The sequence below is a fragment of the Haliaeetus leucocephalus genome, unplaced genomic scaffold, assembly GCF_000737465.1.
Source record: "Haliaeetus leucocephalus isolate CR32 unplaced genomic scaffold, Haliaeetus_leucocephalus-4.0 Scaffold110, whole genome shotgun sequence".
NCBI lineage: Eukaryota > Metazoa > Chordata > Aves > Accipitriformes > Accipitridae > Haliaeetus > Haliaeetus leucocephalus.
The window spans coordinates 2,671,239-2,690,698 of NW_010972546.1; the positions used below are offsets into that span (position 1 = coordinate 2,671,239).

A 19,460-nucleotide genomic window follows, 5' to 3' on the forward strand; every position below is an offset into this window, starting at 1 on the left:
TGCGCGGCCTCCGGCTCCGCCATGCCGGGCCCGGCGTGCGCTCCGCGCTCACTGCGCCTGCGCGCCGAGCACGCCGGGATCGGTAGTCCGTTGCGGGGAGCCGGGTGGGTCCGGTGATACCGGGGCCGGTTCAGGCCTCCCGCAGCCCCGGGAGGGAGCGGAGCTCCCTCCCGGGGCTGCGGGAGACCTGAGCCGGCCAGGGAGGATGGAGGTCCGGACCTGACGGGGACCAACCACCCCGAGACCCCCTCCCGAGGCGGTGCCGGCGGCGCGGACCCATCACTGCCCGGTGGTGTCCCCGCTCCGGTAACCGGTACCGTGCCCGGTTCGACGGTGCTTGGCGCTACACGGCGCGTTCCGCGCCCAGCACCCTCCTCCAAATATGGAGCGCGGACCCGCCTTCTCCGCCAAATGTGGGGTGAGGCCTCGCCCCTCCACCTCCCGCGCCCCGCCTCCTCCCTGTAAACACGGGGAGTGTGCGGCCACGCCGCTGCGCCCCGCCTCCTCCACCCAATATGGAGTGTGGCCCCGCCCCGCCCCTACATATAAAGTGGACCGCCCCCGCCTGCCCATTTATGGGAGTCCCCGCCCGTTTCAGTCTCACGCGGCGGAGGGGGCGTGGCTTGGCGGCAGGCTGGGTAGCGAAGGAGCGGGCAGCGCCTGGAAAGTGCCAGCAACGGGCGGGGGGGGGGCACGGTAACGGGGGATGATGTCACGGCACGGGTGATGCTGTCACGACACGGCTCGTGGCCGAGCGGGCATCGCACGGGAGCGTCCCAGCACCATCCCGAAGATTCGGGTGCCCGAGGGCTGCCCTGGGGGATGCTCAGGGCCGCTCCCCGGCGGTGCTCAGCGTTGTGCATGTGCTGGAGCGCTTCAACCAACCTCCCTGCAAAGGCAGGACTGGGGAGAGGTGCCAGGGACGTGCCCTGTGCCAGCACAGCCCAGCTCCCTGGGCTGCCGTCCTGCTGCGTGGGCACAGCCGGAAGCGTCACAAAGCACGGGGCCAGGCAAGACCAGCAAACACAGACACTGCACAAATAAAAGTCAGGAATATTTATTACATATCAAAAAAAGCTACATGTTTTGGGCAGAGACCCCCCCACCGGGCCGTCACGCAGTCCCCAGTGCGGTCCCGCTCTGTGGCCAGCAGCTGCCCCGGCAGCCGGGCTCAGCCCAGCCCCACGCCGCTCCCCATCACGCCTTGGCACGCTCGGCTCCGTCGTCGGTGCTGGCTGCCAGCTGTGCCACTGCTGGCCCCATCTGGATGGGCACATTCCTCTCCGGAGCAGCCGGCAGGGCCAGCCTGGGGGCTTCGATGCGGAGCTGCCCTTCCTTGGACAGGGAGCATGTCAGCGCCTCGGCATCCACCTCTTCGGGCACGTCCCACTCCCGCTTCAGCACCTCGTACTTGTAGGAGAAGGAGCCCTTCTCGTCCGTGCTCTGCGTCTCCTTCTGCCCCACCAGCACCACCTTCCTGCCCACCACCTTCACCGACAGCTGCTCGGGCGCAAAGTCCTTCACGTCCTGGCAGACGGAGAAGCCTTCCCCGGAGCCCTGGGTCAGGGCTGCGCTGGTGCTCGGGGCTCGCTCCGCGGCAATGCCGATCCGGCTGGGGCTGCTCCCGCTGCTCAGGAACTGCTCGAAGCTGCTCATGAACTCCCGAGCTCTCTCCATCTCCAGCCGCAGCTCTCGCTCCAGCTCGGCGAAGAGGGTGCTTGGATGCGGCCAGAGGGTGCGGACAGGTCCCAGCCACGGGAACAGCGAGCTGGACGCAGGCGGCATGAAGTGCAGGCGGCAAAGCATCTCTGCTCCTGGTGTGTGCTCCCGGCGTGTGCTGCGGCTCGGCTCTGTGCAAGAGGCTGGAGCAGTGCTGGGCTGGGGCTGGGGAGCGGAGGGTTTTATCCTCCTCTGCCCAGGGGTGTGCCCCTTCCAGAACGCTCTCTCCCCACGCACCTTCCTAGAGCCATCGCCTATTTTTGAGAGGCTGATTATCTGCCAGCCAAAATAGCAGCGCCTGCTTCTGGGGACGAGTCACACGCCACAAATAGGGAGCTGCAGTCACCGCTGGGAGCTCGGGTTTCTGCAGAGCCACCGTGATGCAGCAACGCCTGCAGGACCACTGGCTGGGGGGGCGAGCAAAGCCCTTCCCACGGCCCCTGCACTGGGGGGCTCGGCAGAGCATAGGTTACACTGTGCCGGGACCGCGTCACTTTGGCTGGCACAGGCACAGTCCCACCCCTAAAGCAACGCGTCCCTACGTCACCTGCTGCCAGAAGCCTCTCGCACTTTCTAGGCCCCCTCCCTCCCCGGGGGCCACCCGCCGTCCTGTCCCGGCCCCTCAGCACCCCGCCTGTGCACTTCGCCTGGGGAGGGGGCCCATGGGCTGGTTTCTGCTCTCACCCTGATGTCCCCCGCGGGCAGCTGAGGGTCCTGCAAATGGGGTGGGAGGCAGAGAGGCTCTCCTGCCTGCAGGTTGGGGGGGGGGACACAGACAAGGGGGGGAAGGCAGGGAGGAGAGGAGCCCAGCCCTGCTCCCTGCCTGGGAAGTAGAAAGGCCACAGATTTTTGGCAGGGGCAGCTCAGGCATCCCGCTCAGAGGCTGAGGTGATGCTGCTAATTATAAGCCAGGAGAGCAGAGCTGCAAGACTAAGGGCGAAGGTATGCTGGGCACGACGTAAGAGGTGCCTCACCTCATGAGTGAGTAACAAGAATGAGCTGGAACAGGCTGGAAAGAGCTGAGCTCTTCTCCCAAGGATGACGTGATGTGCAGGTTGAGGCCACTCCTCCCAGGAACAGGAATAAAAGCCACGGGCAGCAGAGCCGGGGCAGAGCGCTCCCAGCCTGAGAGCCACCAGCAGCAGCAGCACCAGCAACAACAGCAGCAGCAGCAACAGCAGCAGCGATGCTTTGCCGAATGCATCTCGCACCATTCGCCTCCAGCTCCCTGGCCTCCCGGCTGGGCACAGTGAGGACCCTCTGGCCGCACGCTGAGACCATCTTCACTGAGCTGCAGCAGGAGATGGAGAAAGCTCGGGAATTCATGAGCAGCTTCGAGCAGCTCCTGAGCAGCCACGGAGCCACTGCCTTGGAGCGAGCCCCGAGCACCAGCGCAGCCCTGACCCAGGGCTCCGGGGAAGGCTTCTCCGTCTGCCAGGACGTGAAGAACTTTGCACCGGAGCAGCTGTCGGTGAAGGTGGTGGGCAGGAAGGTGGTGCTGGTGGGGCAGAAGGAGACGCAGAACGTCGATGAGAAGGGCTCCTTCTCCTACAAGTACGAGGTGCTGAAGCGCGAGTGGGACGTGCCCGAAGAGGTGGATGCCGAGGCGCTGACATGCTCCCTGTCCAAGGAAGGGCAGCTCCGCATCGAAGCCCCCAGGCTGGCCCTGCCGGCTGCTCCAGAGAGGAACGTGCCCATCCAGGTCAGCCCTGCAGCCCCACAGCCTGGACCAGCCTCCGAGGATGGAGCCACCAACAAAGCCCAGGTGTAATGGGAGGGGAACAGATGGCCCGCGGCAGGACCGGAGCAGACAGCAGCAAGTCTCGGGTTTTAGCCCAGACAAGCTCCATCAGCAATGATGTCATTTTTTTCACTATACTGGAATGTTTTTGTATCCAATAAAAATACTTTTGCACAGAACCTGCTTGTGCTCTCTTGGTGTTGATTGATGGGGTGGCTGGGCTCTGGTCTCAGCTCTTGATGCCAGAGGAGCTGGACGCACAGAGGAAGAACTTTTCTTGGTGCCTCAGGGCAGCACAAAATGGGGCCAACAGTGGACCCAAAGGGAGGAAAGGGATGGGATCTATGAGCATGGTGCTGCTCAGGGTGGGGGGAGGCAGGAAGGGCCCCAGCAGGGAAGGGCAGCCCCACTCACCTGTACCTGAGCAGAGGCAGCTCTCCCAGGGAGCAGGCAGGTTGCCTTCACTCCCTCCTCATGCTACTGCCAGCATCTCAACCAGCTCCACAGCCCCTCCCTCCCCAGCCAATGCCACTGAATGGCAAGACCACCATGCTGGATGGTCTGGCTAGGTGTAGGGTGCCCCTGTTGTAGCCACTCTTTTCTCCCCACACAGCTCAGAAGGGGGCTGCTGGAGCCCCCTCTGATATCCCAGCAGCGGGGATGGCAAAGCCCATCTCCAGGTACTGTGTGCAACCACCATAAACACCCATGCTCAGGCCTGGGCAGGCAGCAGGTATGAAGGCAGGCACACCTATTTGTGCTAAAGCTGCTCCAAGCTTGGACAGCCCTTCCCTGTGGCAGCAGAGTGCTGGCAGCAAGGAGGCTCTGCTCTGCAGAGCTGTGCTGCACACCTCTGCAGCCAGCAACAGGTCCCCAGCCCTGCTAGAGTCCCTTACAGCCAGCAGAGCAGCACATGCACAAATATGTGCTGAGCATATTTGCACATGCTCAGGCAGCAGTAAGACACCCCTTAGGGCATCACAGGCTCCTTCAGAGACCCAGAGTCCTGGAAGGAGCCAGAAATGAAGCCCTGCCGACCAGGAACCAAGGAAAAGAAGCCAGCAGATGGCAACAGCACCTCACATTGTTTCACAAGATTGATCAGATTTCGGATTGGGGAAGCCTTTCTCCAACATGTCCAAACCAGCAGCACCAGTCCAAACCACACTGGAAGAAATGAGACCTCAGATATCCCACAGAGGTCCTGAGCTCCTCTAGCAGATGAGCAGCCAGGCTCCCTTGCAGGGGCTGGAAACAACCAGCACCCACAGCACCAGGTGAGCAAAGCCCATTTGAAGCCACTGGAGCCCGTACCACAGGCAGCCTGTGCTCCAGCCAGGCATTGGGAACTCAGTCACTGAGTCACTCCAGACCCTTCCTGCTCCCAGAATTTTTAAGGAAATCCAGCATGAGCAAAAGGCACCAAGACCTTGGACGGAGGATGAAGCCCACATGAGCCAAGGCTGTTCACACAGACAACTTTATTTGCAGCTACCCAGCAGAGCTTTCAGAGCCCCAACACTGCAAGCCAAGGGCAAGCCCAGCTGAGGGATGGTCAAACAGTTGACTGTAGCTGTGCCTCTTGCAGAGCTTCCACAGCAGCCACGCAGCTGAGAGGCAGCAGGTTCAAGCACCAGCACATCACAATCTTCAAGATCTCCCAAGCACATACAGTGCTGGCCCAGCAGTAGAGCTACAAGGGGATGCTCTGTTTTCCACATTGACTCCAGGTCTCACCCATGGGCGTAAGGATCTCAAAGTCCATGCAGCAGTGACAGGAAAGTACCATCTTTCAAGGCCATTATCCTCCATGGACAGAGACATTTTCTTCATTAATATTTGAGCACAGTATTCCCAAGCCCCTCCAGTTGTCAAGCTGAGCTCCTCTGCATACTGCTCCCCTCACCTCTTCCCAACTTGCACTGTAGACAGTTTCCCTAGAAGTATTAGGCAATGAATAATTCCCACTTTTTGCCTCAAGCTTCCTTGCACGCCGCTGCACAGCACACCACAAGCTTACTGAACCACCTGCAGCATCATGGTAAGGAGTTCCTGTCTCTCAAGGAAGCTGGCTGCTGCAGGAGCAGCCACCGCAACCCAGACTCAGGCTGAGGTTCAAGGGCAAGCAGCCCATGTTTCTCCCTGCCCAGCAAAGGAAGGCCACATTTCCCTACAGAAGAGCTGGGTGTTATACACACCACTGCAGCCTAGTGCATCTCAGCCTCCAGCACAACTGTTATGTTCTGGTCCACTCCCAGTCTGGTTCAAGCTGATTAAGAAACATGAACATTGTTGATTATGATAGGTTTATAAAAATTTTTTTTTAATCACACAAAACTGAAGTTTGTGATGAAGACTAAGTTGACAGTTCCTCTTAAATACCAGTATGCATAAGACATTGCATTAGGCACTAGGCAGCAGCCAACATCAGTTAGAGTCTGGCAACGGAAGCCATTTTAATACCTCCCTTCATACTTTGTGGAATTACAGGCTTTTGCAATACATATTGTTTTCACTGACAAGTTATCCAAGGTTTTCCCCACCCCACCTCTGTACATCAGTAAACCATGTGTATTCACACTAGAGTAGGGTTAACAACATTAGTGGCATCACAACCATCAAAAAAAGGACAATTTTCTATACAAGATCTTTGCAAAAGTTGCAACAGGATTAGTGCATTACGACAGAACTGGAGATAGAAAAAAAAAAGAGTTGGCATGCTAGAGTCCAACACAAATAAAGACAACAGGCAGCTAGTTGTATGTACTATATTGACAAGATACTGATTGGTTACATGAAGAAACATACAATACAAAATACAGAAGAAACCAGTTTTGCTTCCCTCTGCCCCAACCCAGAATACTCATCATTGATTTGGTCAACAAGCGGCTGAAAAGCCAGAGTTTGTCACTATAATGCTACAGTTTAGTGGTTGTTCTAGGCATATCGTACTGGTATTAGCCTTAGCTTTTACATACGGGTAATTTTAAACAAGGTTGTCTAGTCTCAATATCCCTTTGTTTCCAATAGTGAACTACAGTACTGTGGGACCTGGGTGCTGCTGGCCCTCACCCGCAGGAAGGGGTGAGCTGGCTGGGCAGACACCAGGTCATGCATCCACCACCACCAGGAAGAGGGAAGAGCAGAAGTTCATATATTAAAAAAGTGACTTAAGACTTAGAATTGAATTAGTATTTGTACAGAAAGGTGCAGGTGGAAGAACTCCCTCCAGCCTATGATCAGAAAGGGATGGAGAAATCACAGCAGCCACCAGCAGCAGCCGCTCTACGGTAAGTGCGATTGTTAGCGTGGATTCCAGTCACGTCATTCGAGGGCTCCATCAGGCGGGAACGGCTGCTCAATTGCTGCAGCACTGGCTCCTGCTAGGCTGACTGCTCTCCTGAAGGTCAACCACCCGATTCCTACCTGGGCCACCAGGAGCATTCTGCGGTTCATTTTTTGGCAGTTTCTTGGCTAGAAAGAAACAAGATGTTAGTAGGCTCCTCTACAGAGGCCAACCTCCTCCCTACTGCAGACCACAGGCTGGGCTCAGCTCTGCTCTGGCCCAAGCCCTCACACCTCTTAAGGTGTTTGGGATCAGGCACTGCTAGCAGCACAAGTACAGCAAACCAACCCACTCCTAGTTCTGGCTGTCATCAACCCTGCTCCATCCTTACTCACCACCCCAGATAAAGGGAGAGAGGGAACAGGCCTTGCAAGGCAAAGGCTCCAAACACTCAGGGAGTGACTGTTCACAAAAGTACAGCAAACTGGTCATCTACTCCAATAAGAGCCTCCAGGCCCTGGATGACATGGGAGCTCCCATGGTTTCCAGTGGGCTGCACTGCTGGTACTCCGAGCTACTCCAGCCATCCCTCTGTACAAAAGCTGTTACCTATTGCCATGAAGATTTCATTCACATTCATCGCTGTCTTTGCTGACGTCTCCATGAAGAGCAAGCTGTTGTCATCTGCATATGTTTGTGCATCCTACAAACAATCACATTAGAGTGGTAAAGGCATCCTGCCAAGAGGAGGCCCAAGCAGGCTTCACACACTTGACTTGTTGGCAAACTAAACGCTGAAGAAACACTCTGTCCCACCCCAGGCCAGACATTCCTACCCCAGTCCCCTAACCCTGCCTGGCCAGGACAGCTGGGAGACATGCACTGCTGACAATACTGCATGGCTAGTGTCCCAGCAGCCAAGCTGGGGTACAGCAGCACAGACTGTTTGTGAGCCATTTGAGCCAAATGTAGACACAGCATGTCCCGAGCAGCACAACACCGTGTACTTTGGTTAGCTGGGAGAGTAATACACACTGTAAATGCACCACAAGCAATCCTGTGCAGAGGTCTGAGATAAAAGCTTCTCCTTGAAAGTCTGCCTTAGACAAGGTAAGAGCTGTGAAGAGTAGAGAACAAGCTGGGAATCATTCTTCACATGTCTTGTATCTAAAAGATGCTGTTTCATACACTGCTGAAGACAGCCCCAGATGAGTAAGGCACCAGAAGAGACTGAAGACAGAAGCTTGTGCTCTGTGGGCCTTATTCTCCACATTCGTCATAACTGTTACCAACAAGAGCTACAAGTGCTGTGAAAGGAGTGCATGGGAAAGGCAGGCTACAATTCACTTTAAGTGGCATCCTGGGGTCCTCAGCAGCATAAATCTTGGCTTCCACTGTCCCTCAAAGCATTTTGCACTTAGCCACCATATCCCCCACTTAAGCAAAAAACTGCTTTCCTGACTTGCTCAGGTAACAACTGATCTGGATTCCCACTCACCTGGAAGTCCACAGCTCTCTTGGTAGCAAGGTCTGCCTTGTTTCCTGCTAGTGCAATTACAATATTGGGGCTAGCCTGCCTCTGCAACTCTTTCACCCAGTTCTTGGCTCGTACAAATGTGTCCTGGAAGCAAACAGGAGGCAGCAGTCAGGAAGGGCAGCCTCTTACTAATCCACAGTGAAGATATGATTAGAACAAGTCTTTCCTGTAAGAAGTGTTCTGCCTCTACAGCACTTTGTAGCAGGATCCTTTATCAGCTTAGACAGCCTTGGTCAGAACTGAGGAAGAGGCCATTAGCAGTTTTCAAGAAACTCAGTACCTGCAGGCAGGCATCTGCAGGGACTCTGAACCCAGACACTCTCCCAGGGAACTGAGAAGTATCAGCTGCAAGCACAGATGCCTCCTCCCCAGCAAACACTCACAGCCCTACACAGTACTCACTGTGTTAGTGATGTCGTAGACAACAATGGCTGCCTGGGCACCTCGGTAATACATTGGCGCCAGGCTGTGATACCGCTCTTGCCCTGCTGTATCCCATATTTCAAACTTCACCGTTGTGTCATCCAGACAGACTGTCTGTGTTAGGAAGGCAGCTGAAAGAGAAGGTGCATATTTGCATTACCTCCAGCTGGAGAGCCCCTGCAGCAAGAGCCAGGAGCTTGGAGCAGTTCTGCTTTTGCATGGGAGTGAGCAGAAGCCCCAGACAGAGGCCAATGTGGTGCCACTTGCTGTAGAAGTTGCAGCTCTGCTGTATCAAGGTCTTTGCACATGGAAACCCAAGAGCTACCATGCAGCCAACAGGAAGATGGCCCTGAGAGCCCAGGCAGCAGACAGCCACTGGAACAGCAGCACTGCCAGTCCCTCCCCAGCCACCTCCTCTCACACATCATACACTACAGCTGCAACATCGTCAGGATTAGCTTTAGAGAGCACCACTGAAGTCAGCCCAGTTATACTGCACTCTCCAATTTAGTAACTGGTTATTTTCTTGTTCCAGTGAGCATAATACCATGCATTACAACTAGGATAAAGGCAACCAGCCTTGGATACAGGTTGGAGCAGAACAGCAGAGTGCCCACATGGCCCTCTGCAGCAAAGCATTAAGCCCTGCTTGCCCATAAGCTATACTTACTCCCTGCATGGGTTACTATAGGGACAAATCAAGCCTTTTCTCAGTACACACCTCCTCATATTACTGCCCAGAGACATGGGTGCTGACTGACCTTTGATTGGTAACACCATGCTAATGATTTCAAGGTAAAGAACTACCAGACCTGAAAGAGCTGTGGAAGTAGTTAACAGTATCATGCTAGAAACAGCCCCAAAATCCCAGGTCATGGTCTGAAAAGATAATTAAGGGCTATAAACCAAGCTGAAGGCCTCAGTTCTAATTAGAAGCAAGAATTCAAGCACTTGAAGTGAAGACACCTTAGAGGCAGACCACACAGTTGCCATAGCATTATTCTCTGCTGCACTGATCTTACACTAACAAATTGTACACCAAGAGTTAAAGCATTAGCTGCTTGACTGTGTAGCAAAAACCCCAGACCAGATTGAAATGGCCATTATTATTTCTGTTATCCCTCAACTACATTAGTGAGGCCAGCATATTTTAGCCATAGGAATTTGGAGTTGGCACTCACCTCCAATCGTGCTCTCCTGGTACTCATGGAACTGCCCCTTCACAAAGCGCAGAACAAGGCTGGACTTCCCCACTGCTGACTCTCCCAGGAGAACAAGTTTAAACTGGCAGATTTTGTTTCCAGCAGCTGGTCCATTCGGTCGAGCAGCTCCACCTCGACCTGCCATTGTGGCCTAAGTGCAGGGTTGCCAAGAGTTAAGGATGCTGCAGGTTCTGCAATGGGATCCACCTGGAGGCAGGTTGCAACTGGAAGAGGAGGTCAGAGTTAGTGACACACTCATGGACCAGCTGTACCAGTTCTATAGGGTGGGTTTGATCTGCAGCCACCATCAGCACAGGCAGGTGGTAAACTCCTTCCCACAGTGGAAAGTTATCAAGTGCATGCACCACAGTACTATTGGGCACTTTCTGTCCATCAGCAGCTCCTTCAGCAGAATCTTAAGTCTTCTGAGCCTCCTTGGAGAAGGGATATTGGTAAAACAAGCTTCCCTCCCCTCCAGCACTTCCACTGTGGGGATGTTACACACACCTTGCTAGGGTGAGGCAAGTAAAGAACAGCCAGCACACCAATTGGTGTTATTAGAGCTTCATCTGTTAAAACAACAATTACTCAGTTCATGGAGGTAACCGAGGTTGACCTTTAGCTCCTTCCTCCACTCCTGAGTTCACAAGGCAGCAACTTCAGACTATCAATGCCATACACAGATGTTTGAGTGCCACACATAAGCCATTACAGGAAACAGTTCTGTATGTCAGTCCTTCAGATCACAAGGCATTCAAAGGCAGTTTCTATATTCAGTCTTAGTTTAGAGGCACTCACACCAAGCCATTAAATACTGTATCTTAGAGCAGTCCTGAGGAAGGCCCTTGAATTGCCAGGCAAGCAGCCTGCCACAGGGAGCAAAGTCATTTGGTAGCAGCCACTCACTGGGTACAGGCTGCATATTCAGAGACTGAAAGCTACTACTCACCATCCCTGCTGCAAACAGATACTTACCACCAAACAAGAGCCTAAACAGCATGATCCAAATGCAGAGGCAACACCTAATGCTCGCCACTTCCCACACCCTGTCCCAGCTGCCTCAATGCCCTTATCCCACATCATTCCAGGTCATTAGGCTACTGGCCACATTCTTCCCAAGAAGTCTATTCAAATCCAGTTACGCTGAACGGCACAAACAGGTAGCATCACCCATGATCAGAGCTGCCATCACATCTCCCCAGCACCAAACCTCTAGAGCTGTGCAGAAACACAAAACCATTGCACAAACAGCATGACAAGCTGGTTTACATCCATAGTTAACCACAAGTGAAGTCTCAGTGCCTTCCTAACCATTTAGCTCAGCTGCATGCAGCAGAGAACGGGAGCACTTTCAAAGCACAGAGTTACACAGATTTAGGCATATTTCCTGTACTCATCACAACTCCCACTTCCTGTCAATAATAAATGTTACAACTGATTGCATCTGCTCAGTATTGCCGCTTTCTCTTCAACTCTCATAACCCAAGCTTCTTGTTGACAGAGACAACTGCAAAAAAAAATCCCCCGAAAGCCAATTTCTCCTTGTTCTGAGTGTACCCCCAGAGAAACTCTGCGTATGCTCTGAGTACATCCAGCGTTTACCCAGCAAATAGCAGATCCCCAAGAATAAGGTTAAAGCCAGTTGAAATGGGTCTGAACTGGAGCAGTGTGTCCTGTGAAGAAGGCTCAGGCCTGCCTCAGTACAGAGGCTTACTAAAGAAGAGTTTAAATACCTGCTTTCCAGAGCAAACCCTGTCCAGTTGTGACTGCTGTGAGGCTACTCAAGTTTAAACTCAATTCTATAGTTTGACAGGAAACCTACAGCCATTTCAGACCAAGAGATCATCCAGAGGGATAGCCCATTAGTGTCATCAGCTGGAGAACTTCTTCAGCTTTCAAAACACAAAAGCACTTGAACATACTCTGACCTAAAGACATTCAACCTCAAATTGTTTTGACCAGGAGGCAAGTAAGAAGCCTACTGTTAAGCCAGTACCATTCACTGAAGCTAGCAGGTAGGAAAGACACCATGAGGAGTAACTTCCCAGTGCAGTGAGATGTTTCAGTAGCCTGAGCTGTGAAGAAGCCATTGCTTTGAGTGGCCTGTCCAGTCTTGGGTTAAGTCAGTGAAGAAATTGCAATTCAGAGCTGGGTCCTTGCAAAGGCTAGTAACACTGTCAGGACCCCCACCTCTCCTTCCGAGAAAGGACAAACACTGTTTTGACAGGATGAGAAAGCTTGATAGGAAGCAAATTAGCAACTTGTTTTGCTGGACAGTGAGGAAGCAGCATTTTGCAGATCTGGCCAGGAGCAGCTTGGTTATCACCAGGTTTGCAAGGCACATCAGCAGCTCTACATCTCTACCAGCCTGAAACTTTCCACCTTTTAGAGTTTCTCCTCTAACCAGAGTTTGCAAGGGAACAGCTTTTGCTTGTTTAACCTTGTATTCATTTACCAGGGCAGTCTATCAGCAATATGTAAGCTCTGTTGCTGTTTCAGACTAACATTCTGCACATTAAACGCCACGTGAATCATGCCCCTACTGAGTTATGACCTCCTGAAATATGATAGGGGTGATCCCCAGAGCAAAACAAGGAAATGAGCCTGTTGACATCCTCAAGTCTTAGTGTAACCAGTATTTCACAGATCTTGATTCATTTTGCCATCTGGTTGTGCTATGTGAACTCAAACAAATTTAAGCAAGCATGTCTGTATGTCCAACTCATCATGGAGAACTACCGATCAGAGCAAGCAGTCAAGTAGCTAAAGCCTTTGGCCAGTTTTAATTATAGGGAACTTGATCATCATCTAAAGATGGTTTGAAGTTTGGCTGCAGGATTACATGACTTCACATCCACCTGAAGCTGCCAGATTTTCAGGATGTTTGGGTGGAATTTATGCAGTTCAGATGACCCTATTTACAGCCATGTCACTAAGGGTCTCAGGCTAAGAACATTCATGAGATCAGGATGACCAGCTTAGCACTTCTGCTGATGTTCATAACACCACCAAATAATTGAAGTGAACTACCAAAGCTGTAGACACCAAGAACTCTCCACTGCAAGAGGATCAGTTTGGCACCTTCTGCTAATGCCAACATCTTTGAGGATTTCTACATTCCTGTCAAACAGAACTCTACTCTGCTGAATGCAGAAGTAACAGGCAGCTTAACTACACAGCCTAGATCTGCACTAGATCAGCCCACACCAATCAGTGAACACTGGCTTGAGAAACAGGGAGTGCTTCCTGCTGTACAAAGCCATTTCTGATGCTCAGGGAGGCTGTTCATCCCCTCTTCCAGCAAAATGCATTGGGCACACACCCCTCCCTGCTCCCTGTGAGAACACTGGCACTGACACTCGAGCCATGGGTCAGTCAGACCAAAATAACTACAGCAATACTGAGCAGACAAATGAAAGCAGCTGAAGTTGCAGCTTGCCATACTAATCCAAGAAGTCAAGACCATGAGAAGGAAGGGTATGATAGGGTACTCGTGTAATTAAGATTAAGAAATGTTCGTTTTCCTACTAGCTTCTTGTAACTAGTAAAACTCAGCAGCTTGTGATATCACAAGATCCATAAAAAGGTACGTGCTGGTTTGTTTGCTTGCCCTACCCGTCTCCTGCTTACTGAAGTGCTTGCAGGAGCTCTGCATTACAGGAAAAAGTACCAATTTTTTTATGCAAACTCTTGGAAAAGTCTCTTTTGTTTTGAGATCAAAGACAAGTTTCAATACCTGATGCTGTCCAACAACCAAGAACTCTTAGGTCTCTCATTTTTGCAGTTTATGCTCCTCTCAACACCTCACCTGTTTGCCACTAGTTGTTGTAGGGGCTTGTACACTTCCATGAATACTGAATTCAAGAATTTGAGTGCCCTAAATGAAAAAGTGCATGCCAGCACTGCTGTATTCCCAGCCTACCCAAGAGCAAGGTAGTTCTCCAGAGCTGTTAGGATGCTCAAGAATAACACAAGAGCTGGTTTCAAACAAATCAGCCCAGTACAAGAATCTCAATCTCCACAGGGCCATTACTATGATATCCCCATGTTAACCCCTGCATGAGACAATTGCTTCCCAAGACTCCCTACCACAGGAAAGCTGCTAGTTTAAGGTGCCAGAAGTTACAGACTCTGAAGGCTGCTTCTGCTCTCAGCTATGCAAGAAGCCATTTCACTGGGGATTTGTTGGCTTAGAATCAAAATACTAAAGACAAAAGCCCCAGTGAAGTATTTATCTTGTTAAATAGCTGACAGCGTTACATGAATTCCTTGGCAAAGAAAGCCCTGAAGTTACTGAGTGGTTTTGCTTCACCTAACACTGAATGGGCAGCTAGCCACCACTAGCAGGAAGCTTGTGCTACCTTGCTCCCACTCAGAACTGTTAAGTCAGCTTTAGGACCCAGATTCACAAGCAACTTCCATGAGCAGGACTAGCAGCAAGTGTAGGACCTGCCAGAACAACACACAGACTCCACTAGCCCAGATTAGCATAGGATGGAGTGTCAACCTGATTTTCCAACACATTAATATGATTAATAAGAACAAACTTCAAAGCCTTACTGCAGTAGGGTCCACACTGCAGAGGAAGGAGTAGATCCAGCTCTTACCAGCAAGATGAACAAGGAAACAGACTTGAAGTACAGACCCCAGTCCTTCAGCCACATAAAGTCTGATCAGTTTTAATACTTCATCTTTCTACAGACAACAGGCACTTCCCCCCACAAAGTCTCTTGATCAGTAAGGCTATTATCTGGAGCTTCAGCAACAGCTCTAAATTGGGGAATTAGTTATTGCAGTTGTCAGGAGCTATGCTACAGCTTTAAAATGTAGATTTGCAGACCTAAATCAGCCAAGGCAGCAGTTCCAGAAGTACTACTATGGTTGTCACACTATCATAAGTTAAGGTCACAACTTCTCTGGAGAGTCTCATGACCAAGTCTCCCAAAGACTTGGGCACACTCATTTTAATTTAGAGGCAAAAAGTCAAATTACTTTTTGTTGGTAGATACAGTCCTGAACAAGCACAGTAGAATTTGTAACACCAGCTCCTTTTCATGCTTTTAACACATGCATCTGTTTCCTGACATCTGCAGAGCCATGGCCTCCAAAGCAGCCCCAGCAGCCAGCTGTTTTTCAAAGCAGCTTTTCAAAAACAATTATATCAGAGATTTCAAGGCCACTACCCTGCAGTTACCACTCAATCCAGCACAGATGCTATGCGCAGCTGAGCTAGCAGGACAGTGCAACATGCAGCTACCCCCAGCTGGGCAATCCAGGGCCAAGCCTGCAGAGGAGGCCTTTCCATCACTTCACAATGCAAGCTGAAGCCTGATCTTATGAAGGACAGTTGCCGAGCACAGTGAAATGGAGCCATCTTCCTTCAGTCATCTCTAAAGCTTTTTAAAGCTTCAAAGCAAGACAAACCCAAGAGGAGAAATCCCAAGGAAGGCCAACTTTCTGCTACTTCTCAGGGCCTCATGGCCCTACCAACAGGCTGCTGCTCAGTGCCAAGCACAAGTGGCCACACTGAAGATCTCATCTGAACAGACAGCTCTGTACCTGGACAAGATCATCCAAAGTTCAGATTGACTCAGAACACATTGTTACATACAGAAAGCTACTTACTGCTCAGTTTGAGACTAAATCTCATTTCCTAGGTGTCATCTGCTTGAACTAGGCAAGTCAGCTCTAAGACTGTTAGGAAACTATGAAGCCAGGAACACTTCTGCAACCTACAAAGCTGATCTGACTTCTCTGGAAGATGAGGCAAATATCACAGCCTGCATGACCGAGTCAAGAAGTCAAAGGGAGTTCTCAAGCTCCCTCAAGCTGCCTTACAGCCTGTTTAACCCCATACACATCCCCTCAGAAGGGTTTCCTAGGTTTATGTGGTTATCCTTTACCAGGAATTCTCAAAAACACCTCATGATGTGAAAAGATGTTACACTTACTGGTGCTACCTTGGAGCTACAGTTTTTTAATACTCACAGACAGCTGACTAGGTATCAGCAACAAGAGTTATTACCATGTTGGTCACACTGGCAGCACAAAGCAGTTGTATGCCCAAATCCAGTGGGGGTTTTAATTCTGCAGAATAGCATGACTAATTGCTATTAAAACTGCAGTTAGTGTCCTATTAGATCACCATAGCTGAACAGAGAAACAGACAGTGAGGCCAGGCTGAGGTGTAGTGCTTCTGCATATCAGGAAGACAACAGGGATAACACTAGAACTCGCATTCTAACCAGGGCCACCAAACCCTGAGTTGTGTTGACACGATAGCAAGTGAACTCACACAAGACCCAAGTGATGGAAGACCCAACAAACACAAGCTTTCAGCACTGCTTTGGTCAAGCTCTACTTACATAAGCTATGGAGACAATACACTTGCAAAGATTGCTTTAAAAAGAGTGGAATGAGAAGTGGCAGCTTTCTATGAAGTGTTATCAAGGCATGAATTGCAGCAAAAGACTTCTGTGGAAGAGTTTTGCATCCTCCTTCATTTCATACGAGCTTCTCATTAGCTGTAGGGAGCAAAGCCTCCATATTCCCTGTCCCCACATTAACTCCCTCCTGGAGGTCTTTCTTACCTACTATTAGTTATCCTTGATAGTGCAAGAACTTAGTCCTATTTCACAGAAGATGAGGCACAGCTAGGCTGAAGGAGAAACTCATGAGTACAGACTGGACCAACTACAAATTGAACAAATGCATCAAGTTTTTAATTCTGCAGGCTAGGTTCTTTTAACTCCTGTTCTTGATACTGTCCACTGCTCAGCATGCCCTCAAGACACAGCTTAATCTTGACCAGAAGTCCAGCAACACATGCCTTAAATAGCACCTACTGTTCTGTGAACAATAAGGCAAGATCATTAACAATGCAAAGCAGAAAATTGCCATCTTCACTGCAGAAGAGTCAGTGACCTTCATAATATCTTTTCCAGACTGCACAAAGATCTCTTGCCTCTAGCAGCTCCTTACTTGGAACTCTACCAAACAAAAGCAAACACAAAAACCAGGGTTTTCTTATCTGTTTATGTAGAACTACTCCAGCAGTTCATTCCTGTGCTCCAGGGGAGGAAAGCGTTCCTTTTAGGATTTAGATGAAGCTTTATTCTTCCCCAATACTGTCACTTCCAGGAAGGTTCATTGTTTCTGGCTAGCATTCAGAGTGTTTTCATAGTGTTACTCTGACAACTTCGCAGAACTTGCATAAGAGGACTTCAAACTTCATACCCCAAGGGAAGAAAACAGCTGACTCTGCCATTTCTACATTCTACCCTCTTTTAAGTATGCTGACTGAAATACTTTGGGCTACACCCACATCATTAGAAGTGTTCCCATTTCATTTCCTGTGTCTGAAAGTACTTGGCATTCTTGCCCCCTCCCTTTTCAGGGAGATGCCATGACCACCTATCTGCTAAACATGCACCGGTTTAGGAAGTTAGGATCACTATCAGGGCCTAGAGCAATTCTAGAGCTGATCCCTCCACAGATGCAGAAGAGCTTTGCTATAATGGAGATAATGTCACTTCTCATCACAACAATTAAGTTTGGCCAAGCACACAAAGTATGAATACATTGCTAGACAGTTTTGTTTCAGACACTGCCCAATCCATTATTGGTTTCATTAGTAAAGCAAATAGACCTAAACCCAACCCTGTTCATAGTAAAACTAGACAGATGTTTTATTTTACTATATTCATATCCATACATCAAGCGAGCCTTCCCCTTACTGCTCTCTAGTAACTTAAACCCTTCTTCAGGAGGCCCACTTCATCTTGCCTGCGTTGCTTAAACCCTTCTTCAGGAGCCCCACTTCATCGTGCCTGTGTCGCTCCCTCACCTGAAGGGGTATCAGCACCTACTTAAACAGCCTCGAGGGACCTACAGTGCCTGGCACTATCTTAAAACAAGTGTAATCTAGATTAGCCTATAGTATCTTAGAGGGAAAGATCGCCTCCAGAGGTAGATTTTTGCTATGAAAGTAGTTGATTGTTTGGGCATGCTGTTGAGAAGCCTGAGATGATTTCAGCACTGAGACCCAGTTACTGGATCCAAGCATTGCTTTTCTTAACTGTACAGGTCTATATAGACTTTTGCTTTATCTGCTCTCCTCACTCCAAGAGTGCTTTAAGACCAACGCTGTCTTGTAGCTGCCTACACACACTGTTCTGAATTCTTCACCCTTTTCAGTCACAGCTCTTTCCCCTTATTATCCAGTTAAGCTGAAAAAAATGTAAGATACTTCTAGAGCCAAAGCAGTAGCAAATGCTAATTGGATATTCCAAGAAAGTTCACTCAGACAGCATGGCATGTCAAGCCAATATGAATCAAAAGTATCTTTCTTTTTTTGGTCTCAACCAAGCCTCAGAGTCCTGCCTTCAGAGTAGGCTCAGGAGTCCTAACTTAGTGCAACACGGAATTGATGTCATGCTGTAAGCGGGGCAGCTCAAATATGTGTTGACCCACCACACAAAAAGCTATGAATAGTAGATGCAAGTTGTTCCACATAAGACTTAAAATAGTACCTCAATGTATTCTCTGCCCTCTGATTTCCTTACACGCTCAGAAACAGTCAAGGTCAGAACTCTGACAGCCATGTACAAAAGCAACAAGCTAAAGGTCAGCTGAAATCAGGTCAACACTGTATTTGGTCCCACTGCAGACCAGTTTACAGCGAGAGTCACAGTTACGTTAGCAGAGAGCAACTACGACTGCCGTGGCTCCTCACAGCCCCGACCCAGCCACAGGAGTTTTAGCAGCACCTTGAGCATTACCAGGAATAAGGTTCAAGCAGATTTCACAGGATTCAGCACTACAGACCCGCTGCTCAGAGTTACACCTGCACTATTAGCTTTTGTAGGATCACACACCGACTGTGCTCTTGTCTTAGGCACAATGGTCTCTCCCACTGCGCTGAAGATCCGAGGATGGCCTCGCACCAGAGCACATCTGGGTTTCCTTCCTAACAAGCTACAAAACTTCTTTCCAGACTTTGTGCCTCGTTCAAGAGCCTGCAGCACCACATATTTCGCTTCACAAATGCCCCCTGAGGGGCACAGGGCCTGTGTTTGTCACCGGCAGCAATCCAGAATAGTCTCCATTCCAGCAGAACCTATTTTCAGCAGATAAAGTCACATCCTTCATTTAGGCATTCTCTACTTGGGAACCTGGCTGGGCTTTCAGTCTTCTGGCATTTCTACACCCACCTCAGAAGCCAACTAGCTACACCAAAACATTATATCACTTCTGTCCTTACAGGTGCCACACCTTCCACAGATTCCACTTAACTTTCAAAGAGCCATCAGTAGGAGAGAGAGAAAGGAGTTGGGAAGGAGCGGCCAGGCAGACCCAGCACAGTGACAGCAGGCAGCGGCACTCGCTGCTGAGCCAGCCTTTCCCACTCGTGAAGGAACGCAGCCCGAAGGAGTGCCAGACCTGAGACTCCACGAGGCCGACGTGACGTTCTCCCCGAGTTTGAGATCGTCACCTTTGACGCGCCGGTCGCTCCCATCAGCACAGCTTCCCTTCCTGGCTCGGCTCTCCACG

The 19,460-nt window shown here is 50.5% G+C and overlaps 4 protein-coding genes across 4 annotated transcripts in view; 1 reads left to right on the plus strand and 3 right to left on the minus strand.

Annotated features, from left to right (window-relative positions):
• Positions 1 to 1,047: 1,047 nt before the first annotated feature.
• On the minus strand, positions 1,048 to 2,173 carry LOC104842938 (heat shock protein 30C-like). The gene has a single exon (XM_010585605.1). It carries the CDS (start codon positions 1,804 to 1,806, stop codon positions 1,198 to 1,200), a length of 609 nt encoding a protein of 202 aa, XP_010583907.1. The 5' UTR covers positions 1,807 to 2,173; the 3' UTR covers positions 1,048 to 1,197.
• Positions 2,174 to 2,724: 551 nt separating this feature from the next.
• Positions 2,725 to 3,634, plus strand: LOC104842939 (heat shock protein 30C-like). Its single transcript, XM_010585606.1, has one exon. It carries the CDS (start codon positions 2,906 to 2,908, stop codon positions 3,488 to 3,490), a length of 585 nt encoding a protein of 194 aa, XP_010583908.1. The 5' UTR covers positions 2,725 to 2,905; the 3' UTR covers positions 3,491 to 3,634.
• A 2,128-nt stretch (positions 3,635 to 5,762) lies between these two features.
• On the minus strand, positions 5,763 to 10,236 carry RAB5C (RAB5C, member RAS oncogene family). The gene is made up of 5 exons (XM_010585607.1): positions 9,888 to 10,236; positions 8,686 to 8,837; positions 8,245 to 8,367; positions 7,356 to 7,449; positions 5,763 to 6,934 (listed from the first exon to the last, which is right to left on the minus strand). Exons 1-5 carry the CDS (start codon positions 10,051 to 10,053, stop codon positions 6,819 to 6,821), a joined length of 651 nt encoding a protein of 216 aa, XP_010583909.1. The 5' UTR covers positions 10,054 to 10,236; the 3' UTR covers positions 5,763 to 6,818.
• Positions 10,237 to 14,300: 4,064 nt separating this feature from the next.
• Positions 14,301 to 19,460, minus strand: part of KCNH4 (potassium voltage-gated channel, subfamily H (eag-related), member 4) — a 14,888-nt gene continuing 9,728 nt past the window's right edge. The window contains exon 17 of the mRNA XM_010585729.1: positions 14,301 to 14,357. Coding sequence (XP_010584031.1) covers positions 14,301 to 14,357 — 57 coding nt within the window. The remainder of the gene's footprint in view (positions 14,358 to 19,460) is intronic.